General features: G+C 49.6%; 1 protein-coding gene across 2 annotated transcripts in view; it reads left to right on the top strand.

The window, feature by feature from the left end:
- The window catches only part of KCNT1 (potassium sodium-activated channel subfamily T member 1), a gene marked incomplete at both ends in the record, with an annotated part of 68,573 nt that overhangs the window by 11,605 nt on the left and 42,966 nt on the right, over positions 1–14,002 (top strand). The window contains one exon of one of the 2 annotated variants that reach the window (XM_080355985.1): positions 2,104–2,283. In XM_080355985.1, the coding sequence (XP_080212111.1) occupies positions 2,104–2,283 (180 nt within the window). Of the gene's footprint in view, positions 1–2,103; positions 2,284–14,002 lie in introns of those variants that run through there. The other variant, XM_080355988.1, reaches the window with a different exon arrangement.

Below are 14,002 nucleotides of genomic sequence, written 5' to 3'. Positions count from 1 at the left end.
AGTCTCCTTCAAATGCAATTATAATCGCCCACATTTGGAATGAGGCGCCTGGCTCCCCATTTGGAGTATGGATTATAGTAAAAGAGTGGGTGATTTTTAAAATGTATTTCTTCTCTCCCTGGAAGTCTGGTTTTAGGATGCTGTCCTGGCCTCGCAGCAATAAGAAATCTTAACTGGGCTAGAAGGTGACCTGAAGAAAGTATGCTTTTGGCATCATTTATCGTAGTTAAGCTCTAAGAGGAAAGACTTAATTGTGGCTTTTTTGTGATTACATTAATGTTAGATCCTCCTTTGCAATGTGAACTAGAGACGTTCAGCTAAGTTCTGTGCTTACATTAGTCAACCCAGAGGGACTCCTTGAGTTGACAGGAGTTTGTCTTGGTTTCTCTTAAAGGCTAAGTTCTGGATCAATGTATATCACCGAGTAACCTCACTGATGCCCAAGGCCCCGCACAGATGCATTACCTCGGCTGCACTGTGCATATGGCAGCTAAAAGAAGCTGAAAAGCTCTGGGGGTATAGAATTTAGAGGCAAATAACATCAGTGAAAATCATGAGAAGTGCTGAGACTGAGCTGTGTTGCCTTCTGGGGCTGTGTTCAGCAGAAATTCCACATGCTGGTTGCTCTTCCAGAAACTTGGGAACAACAGCTGAACAGGACTTTGGAACCTGGTCCGCCGGGAACTTGTTTACAGGGGTTTGAGTTGTTAAAGGTAGAAAAAGGTCTGAGGAGCCTCAGATCACAGCTCTGCAGCCAGCAGCAAAACCCCTCTGTGTTTGCTTATTGCCAGCTGAGTGTTCAGCTCTTTGAAGCTCTTTTGCCTGTATATAGCTTATGCCGTATGTACTGGAGGCAAAGCTGTGGGAGGATGGTAGGAGTGGGTTGGAGAGGCTTTGGGTGAGGCCCTTGGCAGCCCATCTGACAGGAGCTGGAGCCCCTCAGCTATTTGTCTGCCTCAGGCTCCAGAGTTACACGCGGGGGATAAAGAATCAGCTCACTGCAGGGGCACCATGTCTCCTTTTCCAAGCTCTCTGCATCCTTCCCACTTTCCACAAAGGGTCTATGAAACTGGAGTTCTGTCGTGGCATGGATAAATGCCACTGATGAAGCCAGAACCTAGAGGATCAGTACTTGTGATCTTGCCTTGTGTGTCTGTACGCTGACCTTACAGCACTGAGTCGCTTTGTTGCCTTGTGAAGTTTCAGACTGACCCTGATCTGCTGTAATTCCCAGCTCTGGCTGACATGGGGAGCAGTGCTGTACCCGTGTTCTGGTTGGTAAATGTGCTTTTAAAAGGGAGAGCGAAGACAAGCTCATAACCCTCTGAAATGTTTGAGAGCTGGTTGAGTTTCCTCTCTGTTCCGTGTGGCAGGGCAGACTGCATGTGCACAGCTCTTTGAGCAATCACCTTGGGTCTCTTCCGGGCGGCACGATCCCCCCACCCTTGATCAGAGCCATCAGCACGCCAGGGGTGATAGATGGGTGATAGATCCTCCCGGCCACGACACTTGGCAGCTGGACAGACGACTGACTCATCAGTGTTCGCGGTTTCTCATTTAATACTGGGGCTCTTCAGATGATTTAAGTGCCGGCAGTCCAGAGAGGAGGTTGTGCTTCTGCTTCCAGCACGGTTGCGGAGCCATCGCCTTGTCTGCCTCCCATCCATACTTTTCTTTGCGGGGGGAGGCTGGGGGTGGATCTGGGTTTGCTTGTCAGCTGTCGATTTATCTTGTGAACGCTTTTATTTCCTCCTGGCGACTGGGCTTTTCCATTGGCTCCTCTTGCTCTCTGCTGTTCGCCTGCTGAGGAGCAAATGTCCTGTGCGCCGGGGAGCTCCGCGCCGTGCCCACCCCGCCGGCCCCTCGCCTGAGGCTGGCAGAGCCCCTGGCCACCCATGCCCCCGGGGGGAGCGCTCTGCGGGGGGGGCACCGCCGCCTGCCCCGCAATGTAATTACCGCCTCTCCCGGGGCGGGGGCCGCGGGTCGCTGCGTGCCGGGGTGCGGGGAGGCGGCCCCGGAGGAGGTGCCGGGGCGGGCGGCGGGGGCGGGCAGGGCAAAGCAGGGCGCCCCCCCCCATTGCCGCTGCCCCCTTCTCTCCCGCAGGCTCTCGTCGCCCGGCGGCTGCGGCGGCGGGGACGGCGGCGGGAGCCGCAAGAGCGGGGTCATTCTGGACATCGCCGCCCTGAAGATGACGGAGCTGGAGTCCGAGGTGCTGCCCCTGCCGCCCCGGTACCGCTTCCGCGATCTGCTGCTGGGGGACCAGTCCTTCCAGAGCGACGACAGGTTCGGGGCGTCACGGGGCGGGGGGGAACACAGTGGGGTGGGGGGTAGAGGGACACACGCACGCACCAGGAGGGGTGTAAGGAGGGGGCCACGTACCTGGGGACACATCGCTGGGGTTGGGGACACACACCTGCGGTTGGGGACGCACACTCGGGACACCCGCGGACCGCGCTCCGGGTGGGACACCCCGCTCCGGGGGACGCGCTGTCCCCGCCGCTGCGGAGCTCTCCGCGGTGCTGACGGCCGGTGCCGGCGCGGGGGATGCGGGACGTGCCGGAGCCCGCGGGCGCTGGGATGTGTTCGCAGGACCGGGCGAGGCGGCACTGGGATGTGTGGGGGTGCTGGGCGTGGAGGCCGTGGGGAGCTGCGTGGGTTTGCCCCGGACAGCGGGCACCGGGAATGTGTGGATGTTCCAGGGCGGGTGGACATGCTGGCGCTGCCGGGCGTTGGGAGTTGTGGGTGTACTGGGCCAGCAGACATGGAGATGTGGGTGTGCTGGGCAGCTTGCTGTGTCTGAGTGTCCCATCAGGGGCTGGCAAGGAGGAAAAGGAATCGCTGTCTGGGAGTCGTGTGCGATACAATTGGTGAGGCAAGGGACTGGTGAAACTCCCTGTTAAGCCGTATGTAGAGTTTGGGCTGAGCGCATCCATTTATTTTGGAGGTAAGGCTCATGCAGAGGCTCGGTTCTTTGAGCCTGTCTTTGCAGCAGGGGATGCTGATGAGAGCACGATGACTCTAAAGAGCTGCTGTGGATGTGGCACAACTCTCCCTTTCTTGGGCTGCCTAGAGAAACGGCCTTTAGGGGTTGAGCGCCAAGCCCGCTGTTCCTGGCTGGCTGGCAGGGACTTATTACCAGATTGAGTGAGCTAAAGCAAAAAAAAGGAATGTTGTGAGTGGTAAGTGAATTCCATGACCAGAGCAGTTAAACGAGGAGGAGAAAGAACAACCTTCCCTTCAACTCTGTTCATATAATAAAAATCAAGGAGCTACAGTGCTAATGGGAAGTCAGTAAGACTGTAATCTTTCCCTACCAATTAATTGCATTATGTAAACAGAAAGAGCTGTAACTCTTGTTGAAAAAGCCTTTCAGTTGCTGCCTTTGAGTAGCTGCTGTGTATTTGGTACACCTGCCTCAAGGCTTTTGTGCATCTGTGTTAAACAGTAGTTTCATTTTTATTATGTGTGCAAGTATAATTAAAAAAAAAAAAAAGTGAATCTGGGTTTGAGAATGTGGGATTTCCAAATGTTCTAAATAAGCATTCTGAACTTTTATAGCTTCATAAGAATGAATCTTTCTCAAAAATGAGTCTGTGATCCTCAAGATTTTAAAGCCCAGATTTCCTTAGCAGGGACTTAAATATTAATATAATTTAATGGTATCAGGTGAGAGGCTGATGGGAAATTCCAATGCAGAGAATGTCTGGAATTCAGAATGGTTATGATATGGCTCATTTGGATAAGTTTGGAGTTTAAAATTTTAATAGTTTCTGTAATTAAGTGCTTGAATGGATCTGAAATACAGCAGATGACAACTGCAGGCTGTGTGTTTTTTCTGCATCTTACTGAGATACCCCTTAATCTTACTTTTCATCTAGATTTGAGTGTTTCTGATTCAGAATTTCTCTTTAATTTAGCGTGGAGATACTTTGCATTATTTTGGTAAATTCATTAGCCTTATTCCTCAAGGGATCTCTGGCTTTATGTGCTGCTGTCTTTAGTTGTTTGGCTTTCCCCTTCATCTAGAAAATATGGAAAACTTCACGGCGTGTTTGGGAATGCAGGTCTGTGAGCACACGTTTGCTGTTCACATGTAGTCCCGTTCACTGGGAGCTGCAGTGGGCCATGGCCCTGGGCTTTTGGAATTGCTGCTGTTAGGCTGCGGTCTCGGTCCGAGTCGTTAATGACGCTGAGACCTTCCAGATGAAGCAAGCTCTCTGGAGTAATTATGAGTAGTAAATTAGTCTGTTCCAGACCAACTGAATAAGCAGCTGATTTAGGCTAGCAGAAGCAAAGCATAAAGCCTTTTTGGCTGTGTTGGCCTTATAAATACTAAGCAGCTCAGAGATGTGCTTTGAAGTGCTTTGCTCCAGCACTGACAGGAATGTGCTGAGGGAAATTCCCCCATGTAAACAGTTTGGGGGAGTGTGAATGATAAAATAGAGCTCATTGGACTTACAGATGTAACACTGAAGGAAAACACCATCTCATTTATTCATAAAAACATTAGTGTCTCAAATACCTGCTTTTGACAAACCCCTCTAGAATGCTGGTGTGCTGATGGAAGTGAGGAGGTTTCTGGGGTCAGCAGGAGCCTGAAAGGATGGGAGGCTGTAGGCAAATCCAGGTTTCTTTGCTTCTGAGGATTTAGAACTGTTCCTGTTAGAGATGTATTAATCCACCCTCAGCACTGAGGATGCTGAGGAGACACCGTCACTGGACTGAAGCAAGAGAATGAGGTAATGCTGGAGCTTGAGGAGACGAGAGCGTGCTGGAACAAGTAGATAATTAGAGAGCTGTGGTGTGGCAGGAGGAGAGAGCGTGTCCAGATAACCCGCGGAACTGAAGGAACTAATCAGTGAATATGAGGTGGAATAGGTAAAATAGGCTGCTTCTAATTTACTTTTCTTTTTAGAATGCAAAAGGTGAAGACAGCCTAACTAAGCAGGGCTTACTCTTTAGCAGGTAGACTGATTGACAGGAAAATTAAAATAATACTTTGAGTGTTGTGTGGAGGTTGGTAATAAATCAGCCAGGAAGCAAATAGGAAAAAACTGACGAGCAGAGGAATGGGGGAGGTAAATGGTTTTGAGCAACAGAGAGAGAAAAGCCTAATGACAAGCAAAGCTAGACTTGTCAAATGGAAGGGCTCCTTCCAACACCTCCTTCTGAATCTTCGGAGCTCCCTGCCATGAGGCCTCTGGAAGACTTTGGGCTCAGCTGTATTTGAATGCAGTGCAACTGTATTTAAATACCATGCTTGACTCTTTTGGTTTTTTTGCAAGGCAGGTCTTTAGGTTATAGAAACAGGATTAGTTGTCATTCGGCTCTAAATTTCCAGAGGGCACAAACTGCTGTCTCGGCATAAATCTGCCTAACGGAGACGGGGAGGTGATTTCTCCTTTGGGGAGAGGAGGTTCTCTTTGGGAACTCTGACGTTGCCTCTGTTGTCTGGCATAAGTCCTATATGATTCAGAAGTTTCTTTCGCTCTTTTTGGAAGGTTGTATCAATGTCAATACTGGGAGAAGAAGAGATCTGTTCTTCTCTCTTACGGCAGGATCGCATTCCTCATCTCACTGATGTTTTGTTGTCATGGAAGTATTCAGAGCCACTGGAATAAAGGCAGAGTTTGAGAAGTTGAGCCCGTAACAAAAAGAAGGTGACGAACTGGGGGCATGAATGCAGCTTGTGCCTGTCCACCCTTCCACGTGCGTGGCACATGTCACCCCCATCGGGGACACCCCCTGCGATGGCACCTGCGTGTGCCAAGGGGGCTGGTGGGAGGAGAAGGAGCTGGGGGCAGCACCATCAGTGCCGCGAGTCTGGCTCTGCAAGGGAGGCTTCTGTTCTAAAGTGAGACTGGTATTTGCTGATGAAAGGCAGCTCAGAAAGCACATCTGCTGAATTGATAAATATTGTTTTATAGCACAAGCTGTGGCATCCCTTTGATCCTTGCTGTCCTGACTATGGCAGTTTTTGATCTTCTGCATTCTCTTTTTCTCGGGCAGTGCTGACAACTGGGTTGGGGCATGTATAAAAAAAGCCTATAAATGAAATTAAACTGTATCTCGGAGAAGTGCCATTAGGATCTTATTGGTTGCCTGATTTAAATAGTCTGAATACTTTCCAGAAAATCGTCTTCAGAAGCCACAGTCCTATTTACAGTAGCAAGAAGTAATGGATGTCACTTTGATTAAGTGCATTTTTCTGAGGCTAATTATCAGCAAAGAATCATTTTGATGGATGAGGATGTTTGGAAAAGCTGCTTGTGCAAAAGAATTCAGCAACATCTCTATAAAAATTTTAACATCTCTGCTTTCAAATCAAAGACTTTTCAGATGTTGCATAACCCAGAAAAAAGAGGGTTTTAATAACTGGGGCAAATTCTTTTAAGTTTCTGCTTCCAGGTTAGATTTTGAGAACTTCTTTGTCTATTAACTGACATCCGGTCTTAGTCTCTTGAATTTGTCTCTAAGTGGTGGCTCTAAATCATAGGTCAGATTATACTTGTCACACCATAGTGCTGAAATGTCAGGCTTGTAGATCTCATCCTCGCAGTTTTCATGCTAACACGTCCCAAGTGACTTCCTCATCAAATGCATCATTACATTAATGGATCTGAGCAGTTTTGTGTCCCTGTGTCAGGTTCCTTGAATGTGTCTGCGGCTGAATCCCCACTCGATTGCCATTTGATTTAATGTGCAATTTCTCTCATTTTATTTGGAAGATGCAGATGCTGATTTGAAAATTCCAGTCTGTATGCAGGAGCTAGAGACGTTTATTTCTGTGACAATGAGGTAACGGCCAATATTTTAGGTGCTGGGCTGCAATGTCTGTTCGTGCTGCACCACCTGCACTTCTGAAGGTTTGTACCTGGATTGAGGAGATCCAGCTCTGACATCTGTGTGCCACAAAGTTCCTCTGGCAAAGGCTCATGTCCCAGCAGTTTGATCCCTTGCCTGTGAAAGCAAGGTGGAGGTATTTATTGTCTAAGACCCAGTCTCCCACCAGGCCTGTGCGCAGAACCTCTCGAGGGTTGACTCAGTCTCAGTTGTGATGCCTGAGCCCAGCTCCAAACCAAGTATTAATAATAAATAATATTGGTGAAGATGGTGGGATCTGAAACAGAACCTTAGGAGTGCCTGCGTGACTGCTTGAATTGAATTGCATCTCCTCGGCTTTTGCCACCTGGCAAAGCAAAATCAAAACATTTATTAATTGGGTTAGGCTGTTTTCCTGAGCCAACGACTTGTCAGAAAGTTTCTGGTTGACAGCAAAGTGTGTTTGCTCCTGCGTGCTCAGCCAGGCTGCGGCAGGAGCCGCTTTACTGCTCGGAGCCATCGCTGCTCCGGGCTCCTGCTGCTGGGCCACGGTCGGGCCGGTGACACATGCTGGTGTAGATCTTCCCAAAGCTCTGCTGTGTCAGCCAAGGCTGCGGTCACGGCCATATTCAGTCCCCAGGTGCCATCTAGGTTGTTGGAGAAGCTTTCAAAGCTCTCTTTGGGGTGGAGCAGACACAATGTGCTCATCCTACGTGGCTTGTTTCCGCTCTTGGAATCAGCGGACAGGGGCATCCCAGGCACTAGACTTAGGTCTAGACTAGCAGATCTTATAGGGAAAAAGCCCCTGGGGCAGGGTGGTGTACTGAAATCTGCGGCCAGTCCCATTCCCCACCTTGCATGCAAGAGTAACAAAAAGTCTATGGTCCTGGGTGCGAGGGCGGCTGCAGCGGGTCCTCTTCCTTAGCAGGGACTGAATCAACGTGTGTCACCATGGGACTCCTGAGCCCCGTTCCAGGTGGGATACATGGGGGTAAAAAGATTAGTGGAAGCCTAGAGCAGCTTTATAAACAGCGTATGGGTTTTCTTGTGTTTGTAGATATATTTTTTGAATTTTAATGGCACATAGCATTCTTCCTCGTGGTTTGGTTTCTCAGCTGTTCTGAAAGGCTGCAGTGACGGTTACTGGTGCGGTGTCTTAATTGAAGTGCTGTTTGGAGTTTTTTAAATGGATGTTTCCTTGTAGCTCTGGGTGTGCCTTTGAGTGTTCATCTTAAGGCAGGAACCCCTGGACATCAGCAGTAAAGTTATAAAAGTAATAGAGCAAGAGAAGAAATGCAGTTCTCTTATGACATTTAACAAAAAAAATACTGTAATTATTACTCTTTTCAGGGATATTGCTTTTACTCTCAGGAACGGACCCTTGCTAGTAATAAAAGTGAATGTAGCAGTCTGGCGGAGTGAGCGGAGGTGTCCCTGGGGTGCTGCAGCATGTACAGCTGGACCCTGATGAGAAGGAAGAACAACATTGATTTTCAGTTATTTAGTGCAATTTAACACTATGGGCTCAAATTTCTGTCTCTCCCTGGTGTGTTTTCTCGGTGTATTTACTTTCACTTTGGTTTCTCTTTGATTTATTGGGAGGATGAGCTAGAAAGGGAAAAACGTCATGTTTCAAATTACCTGAAAGTACCCATTGAAGTGATGGGGAGAGCATGAGCCGGGGTGGCAGAGCGCCACGTCCCTGCTGAGAGCCATGGCTGTGGTCCCAGCAGAGACATATGCCAACTGAAGAGCTGGTTTTTGGCCCAAGCTGTGTGCAAGAGCAAGGAACGCGCTGGCAAAACGAACGTTTTTATTCCTCTTGATGAGTTATACAGGACATGCAGAAAGCACTAAGTGAGGAGTTTCCTGCAGTGAAACTGGAGAAACAGAGCGCAGGCTGGCAGGAGAAATGTTGGAGTCTTGGGTCCCACCATGGTTAAGCAGGGCAAATCTCCTTGGCAAGAGCTGAAGCCCAGTGGGGACATCATCGGTGGCTCCGACTGGGTCTGGTCACTTTTCTGCCTGGGGCTTACCACAGCGCAGACGTTCAGCTGCTTAAACTTGCTGCTCAAGAGCAGAGAACACAAATTACATGTGAGCCCGTGGAAGAAGCTGCATGTGAGATCTTGGCCCAGATCTACAAGTGATGCGATTCCCATTCGCACCAGGGAAGTATCATAGATGTGGGTCTGTGTCCGCAGATCTGGTGAAGAAATGGTGATATTTATCATCATGGCAAAACCCTGCATCTGCAGAAATCAGTGGGAGAGTTGCTGTTGGCTTCGGTGCGGGTGGAAGGTCAGGCTGAGCCTGAAGTTGTCACCGCCGCCGTAGTGACAGTATGAGAAACAACTTGGCAGCTGTAGCTGTAATTGCAGAGAATGCATTAAATTTTTGTGCTATGTTTTCCCACTGCTTTATCTCATCACAGTTGCATCTTTGCTCCCAAGGGAAATAATTTATTGCCGTTCTGAAGGTGGTGCTCATTCCTTTTCCTCTGCACAACCTGTTCGGTGACTGATGGTGTGTAGGGAGCGTCGGAGCTCCGGCTTCCCCCGCTCGCTGCCTCGGGGGAAACGGGGGCTCGATTCCTGCCTCTCCATCACTGCCTTCTGTGCCAGCCCTGTCCTAGGGCTGAGCTGCTCTCATAGACCCCTGAGTGGTCATGGTAAAACAGATCATGAGCAGAGCCTAAATCACTTAGTTAGTAAATTCCCCAGTACATTCTCTTGTTCAGATGTAGCATCTCATTTTGTGGTAGACTATGCAGCACAGGGTTTAGAGAGGAAATCTGAATCGAAACGTCTCTGTTTCTGAGAAGTTCCACCAACAGAGAGGATTAATTCTCTATTGTCTACTATTTTCAGCCCTGCTTATCGAGAGAGACGTGAACACATTGCCTGCCGAAGCCCTGCAGCTAGCGCAGATTTCCTTGCCAGGCTGCATTTGCCTCTGCTCCACTGGCACTTGCTTGGATCCCTAGCAAAGATGTAGGTATTAATTTGCAAAGAAAATACCTCCTGTTCCTCCTGACTGACAGCTCAGTTAATGGGTCATACAGGCGCTGTACAAATCTCTCCCAAGCTACCGACAGGACTGAGCCGGCCGCAGTTTGCCCACAGAGGGTTGGCAGGACAGGATGCTGCGCAGCGCCAGCCTCCGAGTCTCCGAATCTGGACATTTCTCCTGTTATCTGTCTATTAATTTGTTGCGTTGCTGCGATAGATATGATTTTATCATCTTCCATTCTTTCTTATTTTTCAGAGAGTTCAGAGTTTAGATCTCCCCTGCATAGGGGTTGCTGTGGCAAACACAAACCTCCTTCTATTGCTTGAGGTGTCCACCTTGGACACGAGCTGCTTTGTCACCCATGTGGCATCGCTCCCCTGGCCCGCATGGGGCTGCCTTGTGTCTGCTGTTGCTTTACTGAGCCAGATTTCATGTCTACTGTTGTCAACAGTCTCTTTGTCACAGGTTTTTTGCTGCTGATCTTTCATCACGCTCTGGTAGAGCCCTCTTGAGGACAACACAGACATGACTCCTGTCCACAGAACTCCCCAAACCCAGGGCAAAATTGTGATTTTTATTCTCTCCAGGACTCTTCACCGTCACCTGTCTTCTAGCTTTTAGTTGTAGCTTTGCGTAAAGCTGACTGGTGCGCTGTGTTTGCGTGTGAGATGTTGGATACGCTGTCTGTGGGGTGCAGGGGGACACGAGGGGGCATGTCCGTGTGTCTGTCAGCCTCTGCCGTCTGGTACAACAGCAGGATTTTTTTTAAAAGTTGCATTATAAGGTCAGGTGGAACCCACCGCATGTTCTGTGACTGAGCAGGGATTGAGATCTGCTGGATTTTGTGGAGTTTGGGTGATGGTTTCTGCTGCGTGGCAACTCCCCTGCTCTCCGCTCTGCAGGCTGCGGCTCCGCGGGGCGGTTTGCAGCTTTTTGGGGCTCTGCACTGCCCAGCCCCTGCGTGTCCCCAGCCCTGGGGCTCGTGTCGCTGCCATCCACGGGCGCTGCAGCTTGGCACGGCAGCAGATCCTGGGGCAGGAGCCACGGGGGATGCGGCGGGGAGGCTGCGGAGCGGGTGCCGCTGTTTGGATTAGTGACTCTGCCGAGCTTCCTGCAGCCCACGCAGGCTCCCGCGGGAGCGAGAGTGTTGCTCTGCAAATTTAGCAGCTACCTTTAGGTGGGGAGCAATTACTCCTTGGGCTGTGGGTAAAGTCATTGAGCCTTTCTGCGTGTCTCATATCCGTTCCTGGTAGCTGTTAGCAAAGCCATTGCTTTGGTTGGGCTTTGCTGCAATTGGTTTCTGACTTCAGATCGATACAAGGATGTTTATTTGGGAATTGGACATTCCAAATGCTGTGCTGCTCCTTTGGCCTGGCAGACCCTCTGTGAGCCTTGGCCATGGGTCAGTGCCCCACTGATCCAGCACCATTGCTGAGGTGCCAGGCAGGAGCTGGAGCGTGAAGCACAAGCACCACCGTGGCGCAGAGCGGAGCCCATGCGAGCTCCCCGGTGGCAGGAGCTGTCAAGAAAAGCATCTCCTCTGTCTAGGAGAGAGGCGCATTTCTGGGGAGCAGGTGGTGAAGATGTTTAGCAAATGTCAGCTTGAGACCTTGCCATGCTGTGGGCAGAAGTGACATTGCTGAGAAATGTGTTATCCTGTCAGAAAGCAGCTCAGTGTTTACGCTGAGGCAGGCCTTGCCAGGAGCGGGTGTTCTTCCACCCCGGGGGCTCGTGGAGCGAGAGCTCCCGGGCGCAGCGGGATCCTGCTCCTGCACGCACGGGGGCTGAGGGCAGGAGCCGTGGGCACCGGGCAGGCAGGACATCACTGTCCCTCCGGGGCAAGAGCTGCCGTCTCTGCTGACCCATGAGCTCCTGCCTGATTTTCTAGGTCTTTTTCGCTCCCTGTCTCTGCGGGCAGCGGGAGGATCTCGCCTCCTTCCCCTTTGGCACTGGGCAGGGTGATGCCAGCCGAGCGGCTCTGCTGAGATGCAGATGCCTCCGTCCGATGGGTGAGGCTTGGCCTTGCAGCTCGTGTAACTTGGGTTTTGACAGCGCTCGGGTAGCTGGGGCTCAGCCAGCACTGCCGTTTGTCACCGATCCTGACGCGATATCTCTATTTTTGCCGGAGAAATCACGCAGCTTGTGCCCCAATCCAGGCAGAGAGGAGACAAACACTTTCAGTTTAGAGAGTGTCTCAAGTCTTCTGGTTGTTCAGCTGAGTTGGTCCTGTCACTGTTACCATTAGGTCATAAGCATCTGGCCAAACCATGCTGCATTATTTCTGAATGCCTTAATCAATCACCTGGAGCTATTTCATTTAGAAGTGGCTTTCTTACTGCATGCAGCGTGCCAGCTTGTATGCGAGCAAAAAACCTCAAACAGAAATTCTTCCTGCAGACAGGTCCCAAATACATGTTTTTTCAAAGCTAAAACACTGTCTAAAACTTCTCCTTTCAGACCAGCTCTGGATGTGATTGTGTGACTGGGAGTGGGGAGAGCCAGGGACCAAAAGAAACTCATTTGCCCAGTGTCCACGTGTCAATGTGTGAAGCACATAATTACGTCTGGGCTAATAGCTCCATATGGGAGTATTTTAAAAATTTCTAATTTAATAACATGGGTAGTAATTGGTTATTAGAAGCGAGTTTAGTTGAAATAATTGGCAGGGACACCAGTGTGCTAATTTAGTTTGGTATTTATAATGCACAGTCACGTTGTTTTTCAAGGATGGAGAAATGGGTATTAGGTGGTGCCCATATTTCTCAGCAAGAAGTTACAGCTGGTCTCTGGAAAGACATTTATTTGGGGAAGCTATTTAGTCACTGTTCTTGAGCTTGGATTTTGAAGATGGATTTGCCTCATTACCGTGTGATGCAATTACACCCACGCTGCTGGGAGCGCAGCCCTTCTCTGACACTTCAGTTCCCACTTCGGGTGACTGCAGTTTGGTCTTTCTAGTCATCTGGAGCAGCTCCACCATGCTGGCACAGGGACAGACCCTTCCCGAGGTGCTCACACACACACGGGCATGAGTGTGCTCGCCCACGGCCCGCGTGCGCGTTGGAAAGGGGACATTCATCTTCTCTGTCCACCCCTTCATCCTTGCTTGACCGAAGCTCCTCCAGACCTGTATAGGTGACATCAGCTCCTGCCAGTTAAATCAGCACCGTGAGGTTTCCCCATGTGGACAAAGAATTTATAGTCTTACTCCGGAGCGGCAAACTCTCAAGTTGCAGCCTCAGAGCTGCTGTACGGGGATTGCGATGAGCTGGAAGGCTCTGCTGATGGAGCTGGTAATCTGTCGGGTCACTGCAAGTGTTACGTGGGGAAGAGACAGTGACACGAACAGCCATTACATCTCATCAGCCTCTTCCAGAGCTGACATTCAACAATTGTTCATTTTCATCTTTCTCGAAAGTGCTTTTAAAGCTCAATATTGTCACTTTGTTTGGATTCTTCCCACGCAATATCTGCACTTAGAACTGCCCAGTGCTGATGGAGAGGTTTATTGCCAGAAGCTATTGTGCTAAAATCAAGAGGAAAAACAATTTCTAGTCAGCTCTTGTTATGGTCTCTAATGGGAGATATTTCTTTCTTGCTAAGAACTTGTAAATGCATTTTAATGTTGGATGCAGTGCTCTGTGGCTGAGAGACGTTCAGCCTTCCAGGGTTCAGCTGTACAAATCTTTCTGCTTACAGACATGTGCAGAACACACTGCACATGTGCGAAGGACGGATGCCTTCCCAACAATGCCAGTCAAAAACCAAACAGACAACAACTATGTAAAAGAGTGATCAGCCCCCAAAGCTTGCTCTCCAACATCCTGGGACATGCCTCGCTCATGCCCTTTTCCAGCATTGTGGGTGCCTTTTTGTACCACGGGGTTCCCCCATCCCCTTTATTGAGAAACTTCTGAGAGTTGAAATAATTATCAGACCTTTAATGACCTTTTTTTTGCCTCCAAGCCGCTCAGTTTCCCCCCACCAGATCCTGGGGAGAGAAGGGAGTACAGTGGAACCTGCTGGGGCAGATATTAACACAGTCATGATGTAATTTAATCTTGATCTCATTAAACAGTCTTAATGAGAGTTTCTCACTTGGTTTAATGGACTCTTTTCTAGAAGATGAGGCTGCAAGATCAGACACTTGTTATAAATGTCCGTTTAT

This window comes from Nesoenas mayeri (assembly GCF_963082525.1).
Source record: "Nesoenas mayeri genome assembly, chromosome: 18".
Lineage (NCBI taxonomy): Eukaryota > Metazoa > Chordata > Aves > Columbiformes > Columbidae > Nesoenas > Nesoenas mayeri.
The sequence above is the reverse complement of the archived record's forward strand: the minus strand, read 5'-3'. Positions and strand labels throughout refer to the sequence as shown.